This window comes from Lepisma saccharinum, chromosome 11 (genome assembly GCF_977018435.1).
Source record: "Lepisma saccharinum chromosome 11, izLepSacc3.1, whole genome shotgun sequence".
Lineage (NCBI taxonomy): Eukaryota > Metazoa > Arthropoda > Insecta > Zygentoma > Lepismatidae > Lepisma > Lepisma saccharinum.
The window spans coordinates 45,112,677-45,129,064 of NC_139239.1; the positions used below are offsets into that span (position 1 = coordinate 45,112,677).

A 16,388-nucleotide genomic window follows, 5' to 3' on the forward strand; every position below is an offset into this window, starting at 1 on the left:
AAAATTAATTGCTTAATTAAATATACAAGAAAAAAATAATGAAAATAGTCATTGACAATTTACCGAGCAATACTTGTGCATCCCACTGTACATCGTCGCGATTAGCCAAAAGTGGAAGAAAATCGACAGAAAAATATAAAATATATAAAGAATGGGCAAAGGAGTTCAGTTTGATACTTTGTTTGCGTTTACTTATGATTATAAGTAATGTACTACTAACTAAGCAGAAAACAAATAAATTGTGTACCTTCGATGTGATGATAAGCACGAGCCGCCACTGCGAAGCTTTGTTAAGGTTTTTGACTTTGCTTACTTCATCGCACATAAAGGAATGCGACTGTTAAATTTACACGTCGCTTGATTTTTGTGACGTCGCATCCAACGTGTGGAACAAATGACTGTAGTTCCGGTCTTGGGTCTTTGCTTTCTTGATGTTGTTTGGAAGGAGCAGAAAACCTGGCGTTTGGCAAAATGGCAAGGTAAAGAGGTATAAATGTTGAACCAGCGCGTTTTATTTGTGTTTAATGCTGTAGAGCATGCATATTATATACTACAATACGAGTGTAGACAAGTACAAAGACAAATCTTAAGTGAAAATAAGTTTAACATGTGCTACCTCAAGTGTTGAATATGGTAGAGTTCAATGTTCGATTTTAAAGTAAGAACAGTTCTTCTGGCTCTTCCCAATTCTATACATTTGGAGGTTTTGCGCACAGATAAGCTAATCGGGACAATTTAAAGTAAGATCAGAACCATCTGAAGTTGAACCCAATCATTCCCAATACAGGACCTCGCTGAACGAGATCAAATTGCAAATCACATACATTATGCATCTATATTCCAGCTTTTATTCATCAATGATGTATATTCCAAAACAATGAATAATGTAAACTAAACATGTACAGGGCATAAAAAGAAACTTATGCTATGGTGAACGACATTAGAAATTCACATCAGAATTGTTTATTCTCCAGGGAACTTGCTGACTGTAATTACAATAACATTGTGCTCGTTTGTATAGCAGGGTTATATAGTCTCGGCAGTGGCAGACTATACAGAGTGCTTCCACCAGTTGTATGCACACACACCAAAGCCCCACACAAAAAAATAAAAAAATGTGCCAGTGGTAAGGGTATGAAATCTAACACACCTAACCTCAACTGGGAGTCAGTAAACTGAAGACCTTGTGTAAACAAACTGTCTCACATCAACACTATCACTTCATATCACCTGTTTTTTGGGACTGGTTGGGTATCATATGTTGTTCTACTTGTACTTAACCTAACCTGGACTCTCAATTTAATTTTTTACACTTGTGATTCTAAGGAACATCACTTCTATGAAAAATGTCAGTATTGACTCCCTCTATGACAACCACAAAAACAAATGTTTGGCAAAGTTTATTATACATTATGCATAGGCAGACTAATTATGACTTGACCTGATACATTTTCTGCTACATGGTTTCAGAAGCAAAATGTCAAGTGACAACAAATCACATACTAAACAGAACCATGGTATCTTTCAGTGACTTGCAGGAGGACATTTATGAACATGTTAATATCCAATTATCCAATTTGTAATATCGTACAGCAAATTTAGTTGTTTTTTTTTTTTTAAACAAGATATAGGAAGCTAAAAACATGGAAATTTTAAGAATTGATAAACTGGAAGCTCTTGTCATGATATGATAAATAGTACGGTGCCACTGTACCCCCTTGAGAATTAAGTTGAATTTCTGTTAAATCTACAGATTTCGATGTTTTACTTATTATAAAATTGATTCCAGCATTAGGAAAATAAATAACAGAGATATTTGATCCCAAAGTATGGCCTGCGTGACTAAAAACTGCAATTTCAGTGGGTTTTTTTTTTTAATAAAAACTGTTTGTATGCACACTAAAATAGTGAAAATAACCGGTTCATATTACATGGTACTGGGATTTTGTTTGGAAAGTGGGCGTGCATTTTTAATGTGGTAAGCAGTGGTGACTGGCAGCTAGTATGATGGGTAGTACCAACGTGATCAAGAAATCAAAAATTTTATGAAATCTAATGAAAGAGGTAATTTTAATGGAACTTTGTTTACTAAAGTTTCAGACAAAAATTAAGAAATCCTAAGATTGGTTTATTTTACTTCGCATTTGTACTAATTTTGGCTAATCGCAAAGATAAGGATGAGTGAACACTCACAAAGAACATCGATGCCAGGCCGAGATTCAAACCCGCAATCCCTGGCGTCGTAGCATGATGTGCGGAGGTCGGTCAGAGTTTCTAGGAAATAAATGCGACTATTAAAATTTCGACGCCTGTCACCTTTACCATTTTTTTGATATTTTTAAATAGAATTGATGTTTAAATCTGGTGTGGGACAGCCAAGTTGTTTAACTTTTAATTTAATATCGTATAGTACCTTGGAAAACGGTGTATGTAATAATGCAATGCTCTAATCTGACTCATCTTTACTAACTACCCTTCCTTTAACACACCATCCGACACTTCAGCAAAAAGAAAAACACTGAACAATTAGATACACAGAGTCGACCACGGTATTCTCGCCTTGCTTTGTTTATTATTGCAACCTCAGCACAGCAGACGGTACATCAACAATCGGTTAATTCAATGTTGTCAACGTCAGTTGCAACATGTGAGTGTCCGTGTGCGTGAGAGCAAGGGATATATCTTTTCTTAAGGAAGAAATCGATAACAAAAAAGTCTGGATGGCTCTTTAGACGCATCTATCGGAAGATATTACATTCGTTCTTGCCAAGTATGCAGGAAAGTATCTTTCTTGCGAATTTCTTCTCCAACGAGCATTACAAATTGGTCAGGATTAGTTACTTCTCTCTGAAATTTGCAACTATGTCAACACAATGCGAAAGCTCTCGCGTCTGTGCCAGCCGAAAGGGGCACGGCTGGTTGTCTTATGGCTACCGCTGGGCTACCACCTCCTCGCTCGTTAACTGCAGAGACTTTTTCATGCCTCTGTGCATGCCTCTGCCCACAGGCCAGACTGCTGGCCCAGAGCAAGTGAGAAAACAGCTGGGGATGCGGTGCAGGGATTGAGGCAGCCGTAAGCTCGAATGCTTACGAGATTCGAATCTCCTCATTCGTAAATGTATTAATTTAACCATATTTTGGCTAAGCAAATCCTTTTTCTGAGGGTAGAGCCATGGCACAGCGGCTCTCCCTTTAGAGCCGCTGCTGGTGGTAAGTGCTACTGATTGAAAATTCATAATGGGGAGTTTGTCGACAATTTCAGTATCGTGGCATTCTTCGGCCGGGAGCCGGAGGTGTATATCCGTGAGTTGCAGGAGGATCGTTTAGTGTAAAAATAGTCTAATGCAGTGGACAATATCGCAGGAATGTATGGGTGAAGTTAAAAATATGGCAGCGAGCAGAGAATGGTTTGGTGGAATTACTTTTTAGGTGTTCCAAATATAAAAGTTGGATTGTTCTGCAATGACCGGAAATTTTTTTGAAAATATGAAACTGTCTCGGACACACATTTTTTCAATTATATTTCTGTGGTCTTGCAGAGTTTCCGTTCGTCCTGTCTACAGTGTCATGAATGTAAGCAAAAATGCGGTATGCCAGTTATTTCTCTATGTTCGAGATATTTGTTCCTGGAAGTTACTTAAGTCACCTGACTACTTCAAATTTGGAGGGGTTGGTTCTGTTGTACAGATTGACGAGAGTGTGTGTGTGAGGAGGAAGTACAACAGAGGGAGGCTTAGGCTTATTAGGGAAACATGGCTTCTCGGATTGTTCGATTTCAACACAAAAAGGGGCTTGCTTTTGTTCGTTGCCGATCGAACTTCCAAAACTCTGATCCCGTTGATTTAGAAGTATGTACTACCAGGAACAGAAATCTTGACAGATGAATGGGTGTCTTATAAATGCCTATCGAGTCTTAAGGAATTTTTCCCCTTACATTCACAAGCTGTTAGGCATAAGACGTGCTTCCGCAATCCAGTAACTGTGGTTTATACAAACCAAGTGGACGGTTTTTGGTCCAGTGTGAAGGGATACTTGAGGCAGAGAGGAGTTATGAGTTCGAAGCTTGTGGAGGAGCATTCAGATGAGTTTGTGGAAACAAGTGTATGGACCTACGGACACTGACATGTTCAGGAATATCTTGCAGCATATTGCTGAAAGATACCTTGTACATGCTTAGTGTTCGTAGGGTGTGATTCATCTGCCATTTGACACATTTTGCCCCTGCAACCACGTAGCAGAAAGTGTATTGTTTTAAGGTTAGTACTTTTTAAAATTCCGTATTTTTGTTTGCATTGGAAATGGTTGTTAGGTTAGGAGGGCCAGGTTTGGTCACAATAGTAATTTCACATTATTTTGTTAGTACTCCCAAAAATTATATATTCTCATTCGTATTGGAAATGGTTGTTAGGTTAGGAGGGCCAGGTTTGGTCACAATAGTAATTTCACGTTGTTTTGTTAGTACTTTCAAAAATTATGTATATTCTCGTTCGTATTGGAAATGGTTGTTAGTTTAGGAGGGCCAGGTTTGGTCACAATAGTAATTTCACGTTTTGTTAGTACTTTCAAAAATTATATATTCTCGTTCAGGAGTGATTTTACAATACCGGACACTTCCCCAATGTCTTTCATATTTCGCATACTCAATAATTTAGGTCTTGTAATCACAAATCTGCAGTTAAAATTTGGCGCTCACGTGTAGAACTTGCAAAATAAGCGGGTCCGTGATCGCAACAGACACCCTCTATTTCTCAAGAAAACCAATGTTTATCGCAAGATTTTGTGTTTCGAACGAAATATATATATATATTTTCCTGATATTACTACGAACCCGAAATTTTAACTATGTTAGTGTAACCTAACCTATCCGTGAATGGTTCATGGGGCTACCCGTGCATGGTTTGTGGGGCTACCTGTGCATCATTCGAGGGGTGTAAGGCTAATTGCAACCACGGACGAAGCATGGTTTTCTTGAGGAATCGAGGGTGTCGGTTGCGATCACAGACCCACTTATTTTGCAAGTTCTACACGTGAGCGCCAAATTTTAACTGCAGATTCGTGATTACAAGGCCTACATTATTGAGTATGCGAAATATGAAAGAAATTGGGGAAATGTCCGGGATTGTAAAATCATACCCTCTTTCGTATTGGAAATGGTTGTTAGGTTAGGAGGGCCAGGTTTGGTCACAATAGTAATTTCATGTTTTGTTAGTACTTACAAAAATTATATATTCTCATTCGTATTGGAATGGTTGTTAGGTTAGGAGAGCAGGTTTGGTACCGATACTGATTTGACATTTTTGTTATGCCAGTAGTGTTAGTTTTGCTGCTGTTTGGGAATTTACGGGAAAAATGAGTGATAGTAGTCCAGAATAGGAGTTTCTTGTGCTTACGTGGGTCATACTTTGCGATCAAATATCTCCGTTATTTGTGGTTTCCTACCGCTGGAACCACTTTTATGTTACGTAAAACATTGAAATCTGTTGATTAAAAAAAAAAATCTACGTAATTCTCGAGGGGGTATAGTACATTCATAAACAACAAAATCTTTATAAGCCATGCAAGATATTTCACTTTCTCTAGGGGGTTCAGAGGGTCAAGGGTACCAATAGTACCACATAAAACCATTCATGACTCCAATATAATGCATCTGTGTGAGCTGTAAATATGTACTTAGTGTACTCTGTCAAAAATTACCATGATTTTTTCTAACCAATACATTGAGGCATTTTATGAAGAAAAAAAAAGTATCAAGATGCAGAAACCACAAACAACAAATATTTTGTCCCGGAGTGTGATGTATCTTCAAGTATTTTCAACTTTTGTGTGTGTGAAAAACCTGATGTATACACATACAAGTGGAAGTATTAACTAGCACCAAATCTTAACACAAACACACTAAACTAACAAAAATGCCACATTACTAACACAAGTGAAAGAACTTGTGAACAGGGCTTCAAGACAAGCTTCTGGAACAAATATCTTGGTATTCTGGCATACCCTGAACTAGAAGGTTGACTTCTCATAAAACAGCAGGATCATTTGGTTTAAACATGAAAAGATGAACAACATCTGTGGTGGTACATTCCTAATATTTCTTCATTTTGAAATTTGAAATGTTCAAAACTATTGTTACACCACACCCACGGTGTTTGGTAGTGTAGAAATATATGCATGCACGTGTTCCATATGGAACAAATTCTTTGACTTTAACCTTCAGTGATATGTATCAGTACCCTGCGTCATCAATGAACATATATTTTTTCCAAAACTACAAATAATATTTCGGGTTTTACATTTTCAGTTATGTACATATTAAGGTATGACACACTTGCAGTACAACACAATGTGAATATTGTGTTATACATCAGTGGCAGTGGCCACCAAAATTAATAGAACGCTAACAAAAACCATTTGCTCGGATATACAGTCTGCGCGGAAAGTATTGACGCCACACCAGTGAAAGCAAGAACCACAACAGATGTATACACCAAACAAACAACAAAATCAATGTTGTACTACTCACCTTGTAGTCAGTATTTTATCGACCCTCCTTTATGCTTCCGGCATTCTGTCAGTTATTTTGGAACACTCAAAGCCAGGTTTTGGAGGAGATTAACTGGCAGATTGACCCAAATGTCGCTTATGGCAGCTTCTAGCTTAAGGAGTGTAGATGTGTCCCTGTTCCTTAAACGTCGCTTCATGATAGACCACAGGTTTTCAATCGGGTTGAGGTCGGGGCTTTGTCCTGGCCAATCATCAAAGTAAGGGACACAAGCATCTTTGAGCCATGAAACCACACTTTTGGCTGTGTAACAAGGAGCCCCATCCTGCATAAAAAAAAGATGCTCCACTTTTTTCAAAGGACACTTCCAAAACATCATTTAAGAGCTCAAAATAGGAGTGCTCATTCATGGTCTGGTTTTTAGGAAGAATAACTAACTCTCCTACACCACCATAACTAAAGGAACCCCAGACCATAATACTGGGAGGGTGTTTTATAGTTGGATGTGTGTACTGAGGAAGGGTGGGATCATCACCGGGAGAACGGTACACTCGCTTGGAACCACTACCAGTAACAAAGAAAGTGGCTTCATCACTCCACAACACTTCTTTCCAGTCATGAACAGTCCAGGTACTGTATTTCTTACAGAAATCCCGTCTTTTCTTACGATGCTTCTCTGTAAGGCGAGGTTTCGGGCAAGCTCTGTAACTGTGTAGCCCTAAGTCATCATGGATCTTCTCCTGAATTGTCCGGAGGGACACATTATCAAGCAACAGAGGATTTTTTTCATTCAGTTCCCTAGCTGTTAACGAAGGTTGGTTCCTTAGCTGCCTTTTCATGATGTGCAGTGTTTTCTCAGACACTTACCTAGGCCGACCAGACTTAGGTTTTGGGCAAGGCATTTTGACCCCACCTTTGTCCTTGAAGCGTTTCACCAAACGTTGCACTGTTCTCAGGTTCACGCCTGTTTGTGTCGTGATTTCTGTGCTTTTTATGCCTGCTCTAAACAAGGCAATCACCAGGCTTCAATATGTTGTAAGGCATCGTTTCACACACAAAATCAACTCAGACCACCAACACAACAGCCCAAAATTCACAGGAAATACCACACGCACGTGCGCACGTACAACGACGACTCCCACTCGAAACTGAGCGAGTTGAAACTTGCAGCTACGAACAAAGGAAGATTGCAGGTGGTAGTTTACTGCCCATGAACGACAACTCTTTTCACGGTGTCGTTTAGGAGATAGGTGGTCCTATGTAAAAACGCAAAAATATTTGACGTCAATGCTGTTGGCGTCAATACTTTCCGCGCAGACTGTATATGTACTTGCTAAGACATCTCTCATTTCTCGAAACATGTTTTTTAAATTTTTTTAATTGATTCGAATATTTTCAAATATGTATATTTAAAAAAAATGTAGAATGAAAACTTTTTGCCATAGAGAGTTGGTATTTGTTGTACTTTAGATGAAATTAGAGAACTTTGACAAGCAGTAAAAGGTGTACATTCAGTCTCAATACAGGCACAATTAGAAGAGCAAGGTAATTTGATCAAGAAATTCATTTTTGGACATCCCGTACAAGAAACTAAAGTGAATGAAGAATTCCAAAATGTACCTATTATTGTGCTAAGTATAATTTAAAATAGTCCCATAATTTTTCATAAAAAATTGCAAAACAAATAGTGTTATCAATTATTCCCAAGTAGCCTTTTGGTTGTAGCAATGGGGGTCTGTAAATTTCTTTGAAGAAACACTAAAATGTTCAGAAAAAATGTACTTTTTTAAAAATTTGATCCACTACTCTTTGACCCTTGCTTAGTGCAGGGCAATGAAAATGGTTTCTGACCGTAGGGCATCCATATCTATATCCAACAATATTTGTCTAGCTTTAACAGCACTAGTCCTGCTGTTCACAATTTATATATATAAAGTGAAAGAGGAGAGAGGAAATACTCACCGGACACAGAAAAAATTCAAATTTTCGTGATGGTATGTCACATCTTCAGGAGTAGAGACACGTTGTAGTACTTGGTGACAAGGAGGAAGAGTAAGCATGACCTGCAGTGTTGCCAGGTCCCGAAAGAAAAAAACAAGTGTTGACAGTGCCACAAAAAAAATATAGATGGTTATTTCGCCAGGCTTGTCGAAAACTGTGAGTGGTGGGGGGGGGGGGAAGGTGGTGGTGAGGGTGGGGATAGGGGATGAGGGGCATTACTGGGTGGCTTTGTTCAGGCCTGGGGGTGTGGTTGCATTCATGGTCGATATGTAGGCCATCTCCCATCTTCTACGTATTGAGGTGTTGGTGGATTGGGGCAAGGAGTGGACGATTTTTTTTTGTGTGGCACTGTCAACACTTTTTTTTTTCTCGGGACCTGGCAACACTGCAGGTCATGCTTACTCTTCCTCCTTGTCACCAAGTACTACAACGTCTCTCTACTCCTGAAGATGTGACATACCATCACGAAAATTTTAATTTTTTTTTTTTTTGCTGCTGGTCTCCAACTTTCGGACCCGTCTCTTTCTTCTTACTCTCAAGATGCTATGATTAAGCTAGCAAAAATTCGATTTTTTCCACTATGGTGAGTGTTTCCTTTCTCCTTCTTTGATTTTTACTTAGCCCTTTTGGCCCTCCTTGCTTTTATCTACCATTATATATATATATATATATATATATATATATATATATATATATATATATAAAGTGAAAGAGGAGAGGAAACACTCACCAGATGTAGAAAAACTTCAAATTTTTCGTGACGATTCGTCACATCATCTGCAGGCCATGCTATCCCACTGTTGATGTCGCTCAGTACATGAACCTTCTTTTACTTCTGATGAAGTGACAAATCATCATGAAAATTTGAAGTTTTTCTATGTCTGTTGAGTGTTTCCTCTCTCCTCTTTCACTTTTTATTTAGCTCTTGTGGCCCTCCTTCCTTTTATCCTATATATATAAAGGAAACACTCACCAGACAGTGAAAAAATTAGCGCTGACTTTTATTGATGCATCTTCGTTGTAAGATGAGCAACATTCAGCATAACTTGCATGGTTGTAGGGTCATAAGAGTAGTGTAGCTTGGAATTATTGATTGTATTCACTTGGTTTATTTTGGGGGCCACAGGAGCTCTTCTTATATGAATTTTTGTGTAAAATCTGAATTTTCTAATTGTTTGTTGGTACCAACATTAATGTTCTGCATGGAAATGGTATAAATTTACTTTATTTATACTATATTATTACATCAATTACAGGATGAATATCTATGTAGTGTCAGCATTGTTGATGTCTTTAGTTGTGGTTGCCCATGGAGATGAGGAAGAATCAGTGGCCCGGCTGCTTGTTTCAAAACAGATCCTTAACAAGTACCTGGTGGAATCCATGGACATAGTTGTCAAATACACCGTGTACAACATTGGTAATAGTGCTGCTCTAAATGTTCAACTAAATGACAATAGTTTCCATCCAGAAGCCTTTGATATTGTGGGAGGACAGCTGAATGTCAAATTAGACAGAGTTGCTCCAGGAACGAATGTTTCTCATGTTGTTGTTGTTCGACCTAAGAAGTATGGATATTTCAATTTCACATCAGCCGATGTCACCTATCGTAACTCTGATGATGCGGCAGAGGTAAGTTGAATGGGGATACCATTACTTCCATCTCTTATATAATGTGTTTATTTTTATCATTATACTGGGTTTGTACTGACCTGGAAAAGTCGTGGAATTTCAAAAATATATCCAAAAGCCTCAAAAAGTGTGTGAGATTGAAGTACTAGAGCATTTTTTGGGGACACTTTCCAGGATTTGAGGAGTGAAAGTAATTAAATTTTCTCAAAAATCAGTCTTTTGATTGAAAATGTTCAACATAGAGATGTGTTCATGGTTTATTTTTCTTCTTTAGTTTCACCAATGTTGGATGAACTCTATTCTCTTGAATAGAAAGTGCAGTTTAACACTTAGAACATTGGTATCAGTATGTTGAAGCTCCATGGACTGATCTGGAAATGTACTTACGAACCCTATTATGCTAAGAAAACAGGTATAAGAGGGCCCTTTCTGAAGACACTTGTGTAGTATACCATGGACTTCATTTTGCAGACTGAGGATCTGGCACCCGGGCTATTGTCCTTTCGTCAGTTTCATCTTATCACCATTAATCCTCACCATTAGCCAAAAGTGGCAGAAAAGGAGAAAAATAAAGTATTAGTATTATTGGTACCAAGTAAACATTTTATGTTGCAGAGCACAGCAAAGCACAGTGGTGGTGACTGAAAGATATTAAGAACCACAACCTCAGCCTATGAATAAGTCACTTCCTGAATACAGCAAGAATTTGCTTTTTTGATATCATATGTTTGTGAAAAATGCATATAGGAAACAAATTTCTGAAATTAACACAGAGTAACCAATTTACATATATTTTTTGTTTATTATTTACAAGCATAAACAATATGTCCTACAACACACATTGTTGCTTATTACAAACTTGTTTGTATCTTCATATCGAGTGAAATTACAAATGTTGGGTTAATTACAAGTGAAATGCATGAGCGAATTTATTCCAATCTCTGCTGTATAGTATATAAGAAACCACAGGAAAGTTTTCAAGAAAAATGTCAAAAAGCTCGTTAATACAGCACACCGTGCATGCTCCCTTTCATTATGTGTGTAACAATAAGAAGCAACAGGCCTCCCCGATGGCACAGTGGAAGAGTCGTTGCCTTTTAATCAAGGGGTCCCAGGTTTGATACCCGGTGGAGCCACATAGAGGTTCGGATTTCACTTTAAACTGTAGGTCCAGTCCAGATTAGCCTTACTGTGCACAAAGTGGACTTAAAACACCAACTCAATCAATCAACATGAAGCAACCATGGAGTCCAACTACATCTTTGATTGGGTCACATACCCAGGACTGAACATTGATCAGTAGTAAATAAAAATACTTCATTGTGTTCTATTCTATCAACTATCCTGTGTATGGATTTCACTGGAAGATGTAATTTGACAATCTGAAGATACAACCGAGGGGTTTTCAACTTGTGATTTTTTTGTCGGATGTGTTGTTTACACACATGCAATTGGCAGTGTCTGTAAAGTTATAGCCGATGAAATTAGTATTAATGCAATACACTTGTTTCAGCCCCAGTTGGCAGCTAGCAGTGAACCAGGAGAGGGAGTAATAATTGCATTCCGTGACTATGACAGGAAGTTCTCTCCACATGTTGTAAGTTGGTTTTATTCTCAAGATTTACTCGTTTTAAATGTATTGAGGTTGCATATGTGATCAAATTTGTGCATAAGATTTAAATATTAAACATAAGTTCTGAATAGAGTCAACAAATCATGTGCAGCTATTAACCAGCAAGAACTTGTCGACCAGTACTAAAAAGTCAAAATCAGCCCATTCCTAATATGAACTCCATAGCAGATGAATTTCTTTTATGGAAAACTTTCATATACAGTATTGAAATCAGTAACTTCTAGTAAAATGTTGCATATAGATGAGAAACTCTTCATTCAATATCAGTAATCAAACTCTCCAGAATCGTTATTTGAAAGTAACCGATCATCATTAGAGTACCTAATTTTTGGAAACTATGATGAAAACAGAGGTTGGCAACATCATTGTAACTGATATAAATGTCAGGATGCTAGATACTTTCTCTAACATTAAATTGTGAATTTCATATTGGAATTTGAGCTAATAGTGAACAAAAGTTATGCAAAACTTTGATAAATAGTGTTCAACAGTTAGATATAAGCAGTAAAGCTTTGTAAGCTTAGAATGGGGGTCATAAAACCAATTGCAAATATTTTGGCCTTCTTTTTGACTAGAACACCCAAAATAGAAAATTTTGAAGAAAAAATCAAAAGTTTGACATTCTCTAACACAAATGGGGAACAGAAAAAATATGACATTTGTATCACAGCGAGACCTCTTGAGGGTCAACATATTATTCAAATTTGGTGAACGTATTGTTTTTCCAAGTAAGAAAACTATTGAAGATTAAATGTAGCCAAAACTAGCCCTAAAATGTGGAAGTGGCTAGTGAAGAAATTACAAGACAATAGATAGTAATAAATACATGTAAAAACACACGTGTATATTAATATAAGAAACTATGCATTCAATATACGAGGGTTATTTTTTAAGTAAGGTCCATTTTGCAATAAAAGCGAGTAAGTAAATGTCTTTCAAAAAACCATTTATTTTCTGAATTTACATATGCTTCTCTATTTTTCTATGTAATTTCCTTGCTGGTTTAAACATTTATCATAACGAACTACGAGTTTTTGGATACCCTCCTCATAGAACTCTGCCACCTGTGATGATAGCTAGTTACTCACGGTCGTTTTCACTTCTTCATTAGTGTCGAAACGCTTGCCACCCAGGAAGGTCTTCAGATGGCGGAAGAGGTGTTAGTCGCAAGGTGCAGGGTCTGGACTGTGTGGCGGATGATTGAATACCTCCCAGCCAAAAGAATCGATCAGATCTTGAGTTTAAGCCACATCATGTGGCCTTGCATTGTCATGAATCAGTACGACACAGACTGACAGTATTCCACGCGGTTTGTTCTGGATTGCTCGAAAAAGTTTACTTAGGGTCTCGCAGTAGGAATCTGAGTTAATTGTTGTTCCATGCAGCAAAAAGTCCACTAACAAAACAACCTGCCTGTCCCAAAACACAGTTGCCATGATCTTGCACTTTGAAAGTGTATGTTTTGCTTTCACTTTGACTGGCGGTGATGTGTTGACCATCTGCCACACAGTCCAGACCTTGTGCCTAGCGACTACCACCTCTTCCGCTATCTGAAGACCTTCCTGGGTGGCAAGCGTTTCAACACTGATGAAGAAGTGAAAACGACTGTGAGTAACTAGCTATCATCACAGGCGGCAGAGTTCTATGAGGAGGGTATCCAAAAACTCATAGTTCGTTACGATAAATGTTTAAACCAGCAAGGAAATTATGTAGAAAAAGAGAGCAGTGTATGTAAATTCAGAAAATAAATGTTTTTTTAAAAAACATTTACTTCGTTTTTATTACAAAATGGACCTTACTTAAAAAATAACCTTCGTAGATACAGGGTGAGTAAAAAAAAAGTATCACACAAAGGCATGTAGTAGTGTATATTTAGAATCATGGACGATTACCATGAAACATTTGTCCTCAAGAATTGGTGTTCACTGATCAGAGAAGGTTACAATGTGTTAATAGCAGGCCATTTAAATTGTTGCTAATGAACAAACAAGAAAAGATATGTATCCTTTAAAGATTTTGCGAAACTTTAATTTCTTGTTAAATTACACTCACCAGAAAGTAAAAGTGTAATACAATGGATAATATGTATATTGTTGCAAGTTTCATTTGGTCAAATGTAAAAATAAAACGAAGTTGCATTCTAAAGAGTGAAGAACCTCAAGTCAAGTTTAAACAGCAAAGATGGTAATAAAAATAAAGAGCATTTATTTCTGAAGAAAATGGTTTTAGAATAGTTATATTTGGAATTACAGAAGTTATAGCAATTTTCGTAAATATTTGAAAATGGTTGCTAGATCCAAGTGTAAGCCTGAAACATAACTTCCAATGTCACTCAATTTGTATTAAAATAAGTGGTTAAATTATTGATAGTTTTGAAAGGTCACCGTGAACCAAATGGCTGATTTTTCCTGCAAGAGGCACACACCGACACCTACAACAATGCAGTCCAAGGTAAATCAAAATGACTATAGAGTGAGAATGAGTTTTAGACAGATTCACATGTGTGCACATTGGCAGACATTTTATTCATAAAGAATGTAGGATAGAAATGGTTTGTGTGTAAACTGAAGTGAAACATTTTTATTTTTCAGTTGGACTGGGCTGCCTTTGCCATCATGACCTTGCCATCTCTGGGCATACCATTCCTTCTATGGTTTTCAAGCAAATCGAAGTATGAATCCATAATGAAGGATAAGAAAGAAAAGAAAGAGAAAAAAGCTGAATAATGAATACAAGTTTTTATTTTGTAAATAAACTGACTGATTTGTTAAGAAAAGGTGCATTTTTCTTAGTTCCTCCCTAATTTGAGCAGTTAATTATCCTAAAATCAATTCTCTCTAGCACCATAAACTAAAGGTAAATATTCCTTCAGGTAACTTGTTTGAAATAACATCTGGTGTAACAACCCTTTAAAGGGAAAGGCCTTATAGGTGGTGCACGATGAGCATACAGTCCAACCAAGAACTGCTTTCTAAACTAGGTGCTGTTTATCAAGTAGCTTCCCAATTGTCCCCATGGTGCTGGGTCCTCCAGGAGTCAAACCTGAGCCTGCACTAACTAACTATGCATGTAGTGTTTCACAAGGTAACAAATTACTTGCTGACACACATACTGACCATGCATTGTGCAGTAAAAAGCTGCTTTTCCCCTCAAAGGGTTGTTGCACAACTGAATTTGCAGAATAACTACCTCAAATGCATTGATGTAGATAACCAAAATACTATTGAAATATACAGTTCATGCCATGCTGTAGTAAAGCATGGTGTCACCAGTTCCAAAGAATGAAATGCTGGAGAAGTTAGGTGCCTCAGTTGGTTTGAATATTCCTCTATGGTTGATTCATGGTCAACTATTGCCAAAGAAAGCTATGAATTTACTTTTAAAAATGGCAGCATTTTCCTGCGAGATATTGAAATTTCTTTACTCAAAATCCACATGCAAACTTGCAAATACTAGTCCAGAATAAGGATCTGGCATCAACAGCAAAACAAACTGCATTTGTTGGTTTTTCTTGCCGACAGAAATACATGAGCCGAGTGAAGTTTTTAAGAAGGATAAGTTAGTATATACTGAAAGAGTACTCATGTTGGCACATCAAATGGTTGTTACCCTCGGATATATCACCAAGGTCACTTAGCTTTTTCAGGGTTATCAAAAGAGGAAAACTTTACATGTGCAGTTTAATAAATATATGAAATCAGGTATGCGCAGAAAGTTAAAAATTGGAATACTACATGTGAAAGGTGCAGGATAAATATAGAAATTTCAGTTGAACCTGGGTATCTGTCACACCATGCTATTGCTCTACCAACTGAGCTACCGAACGGGCCCTGGTAGAGAATCTGTTGCCTTTGAAACACTTATCAACCATGCCTAGTCCCTCCCAGTTGGGAACTGTATATTACCTTATAATTTGGCACACAGGTGATAACTACGTAGGAAGAAAAACTAGCTGACTCTGTAGCTGTTGATAAAGCATGGCACAGTATACCAGAGACCTGGGTTTGAGTCCTGCTTGAGCCTGCATTTTTGCCGAAATTTCTGCATAGTAGCATGTGCCAAATTATAAGACAGGAAAAAGTGTGTTTTTTTCTACAGAAGGAAGTACTCAGGTTTTGATATGCCTGAAGAAGCCAAGTGATCTTGGTGAAATATTGGAATAATAACCATTCAATATGACAAGCTATAATTTAGCTTATACCGTGCGTTCATTTCGATCTTCAGCCGAGAGATCAGAAGAAGCGTGGCGGGCAGCGCTGACGGAGATGCCGACATTTGCGGCCTGTAATGTCCGCTTATTTTTATGGACATATGCAGACATTTATATAAATATTGCAAAACGAGCACTAACCTGTGTTATAAGAGTACGGTTTTAATTTTAGTAGCTTAGTGGCTGTATGTGCTGATGATTTTGACACGCCCAACTCCTGTGAAACACGGTGTAGAGGTTTGTTTGGAGAACGTTCTAACGCTGCACCAATTTCATCGAGTTTTGCTTTAACGACCCAGTTTCTCGTAATTTAAGGACAAGATGTCTAACCGTATCTCTATGTGGAGGTGAAACGCCTGGGAATTTCTGTACAAATTGCCTACACACGTCTCGACATGAGTCTGTTTTCA

General features: G+C 37.7%; 1 protein-coding gene across 1 annotated transcript; it reads left to right on the top strand.

The window, feature by feature from the left end:
- The first annotated feature begins 369 nt into the window (after window positions 1-369).
- Window positions 370-14,544, top strand: SsRbeta (signal sequence receptor beta). Its single transcript, XM_083130995.1, has 4 exons — window positions 370-479; window positions 9,760-10,135; window positions 11,649-11,732; window positions 14,360-14,544. Exons 1-4 carry the CDS (start codon window positions 472-474, stop codon window positions 14,492-14,494), a joined length of 603 nt encoding a protein of 200 aa, XP_082987121.1. The 5' UTR covers window positions 370-471; the 3' UTR covers window positions 14,495-14,544.
- The last annotated feature ends 1,844 nt before the right edge of the window (window positions 14,545-16,388 follow it).

What these genes read in the sequence shown, in the direction of transcription:
- SsRbeta (XM_083130995.1), top strand. An exon ending in ACTCTGATGATGCGGCAGAG is followed by an intron (nt 10,136 to 11,648) that starts GTAAGTTGAATG and finishes CACTTGTTTCAG; the next exon opens with CCCCAGTTGGCAGCTAGCAG. An exon ending in GGAAGTTCTCTCCACATGTT is followed by an intron (nt 11,733 to 14,359) that starts GTAAGTTGGTTT and finishes TTTATTTTTCAG; the next exon opens with TTGGACTGGGCTGCCTTTGC.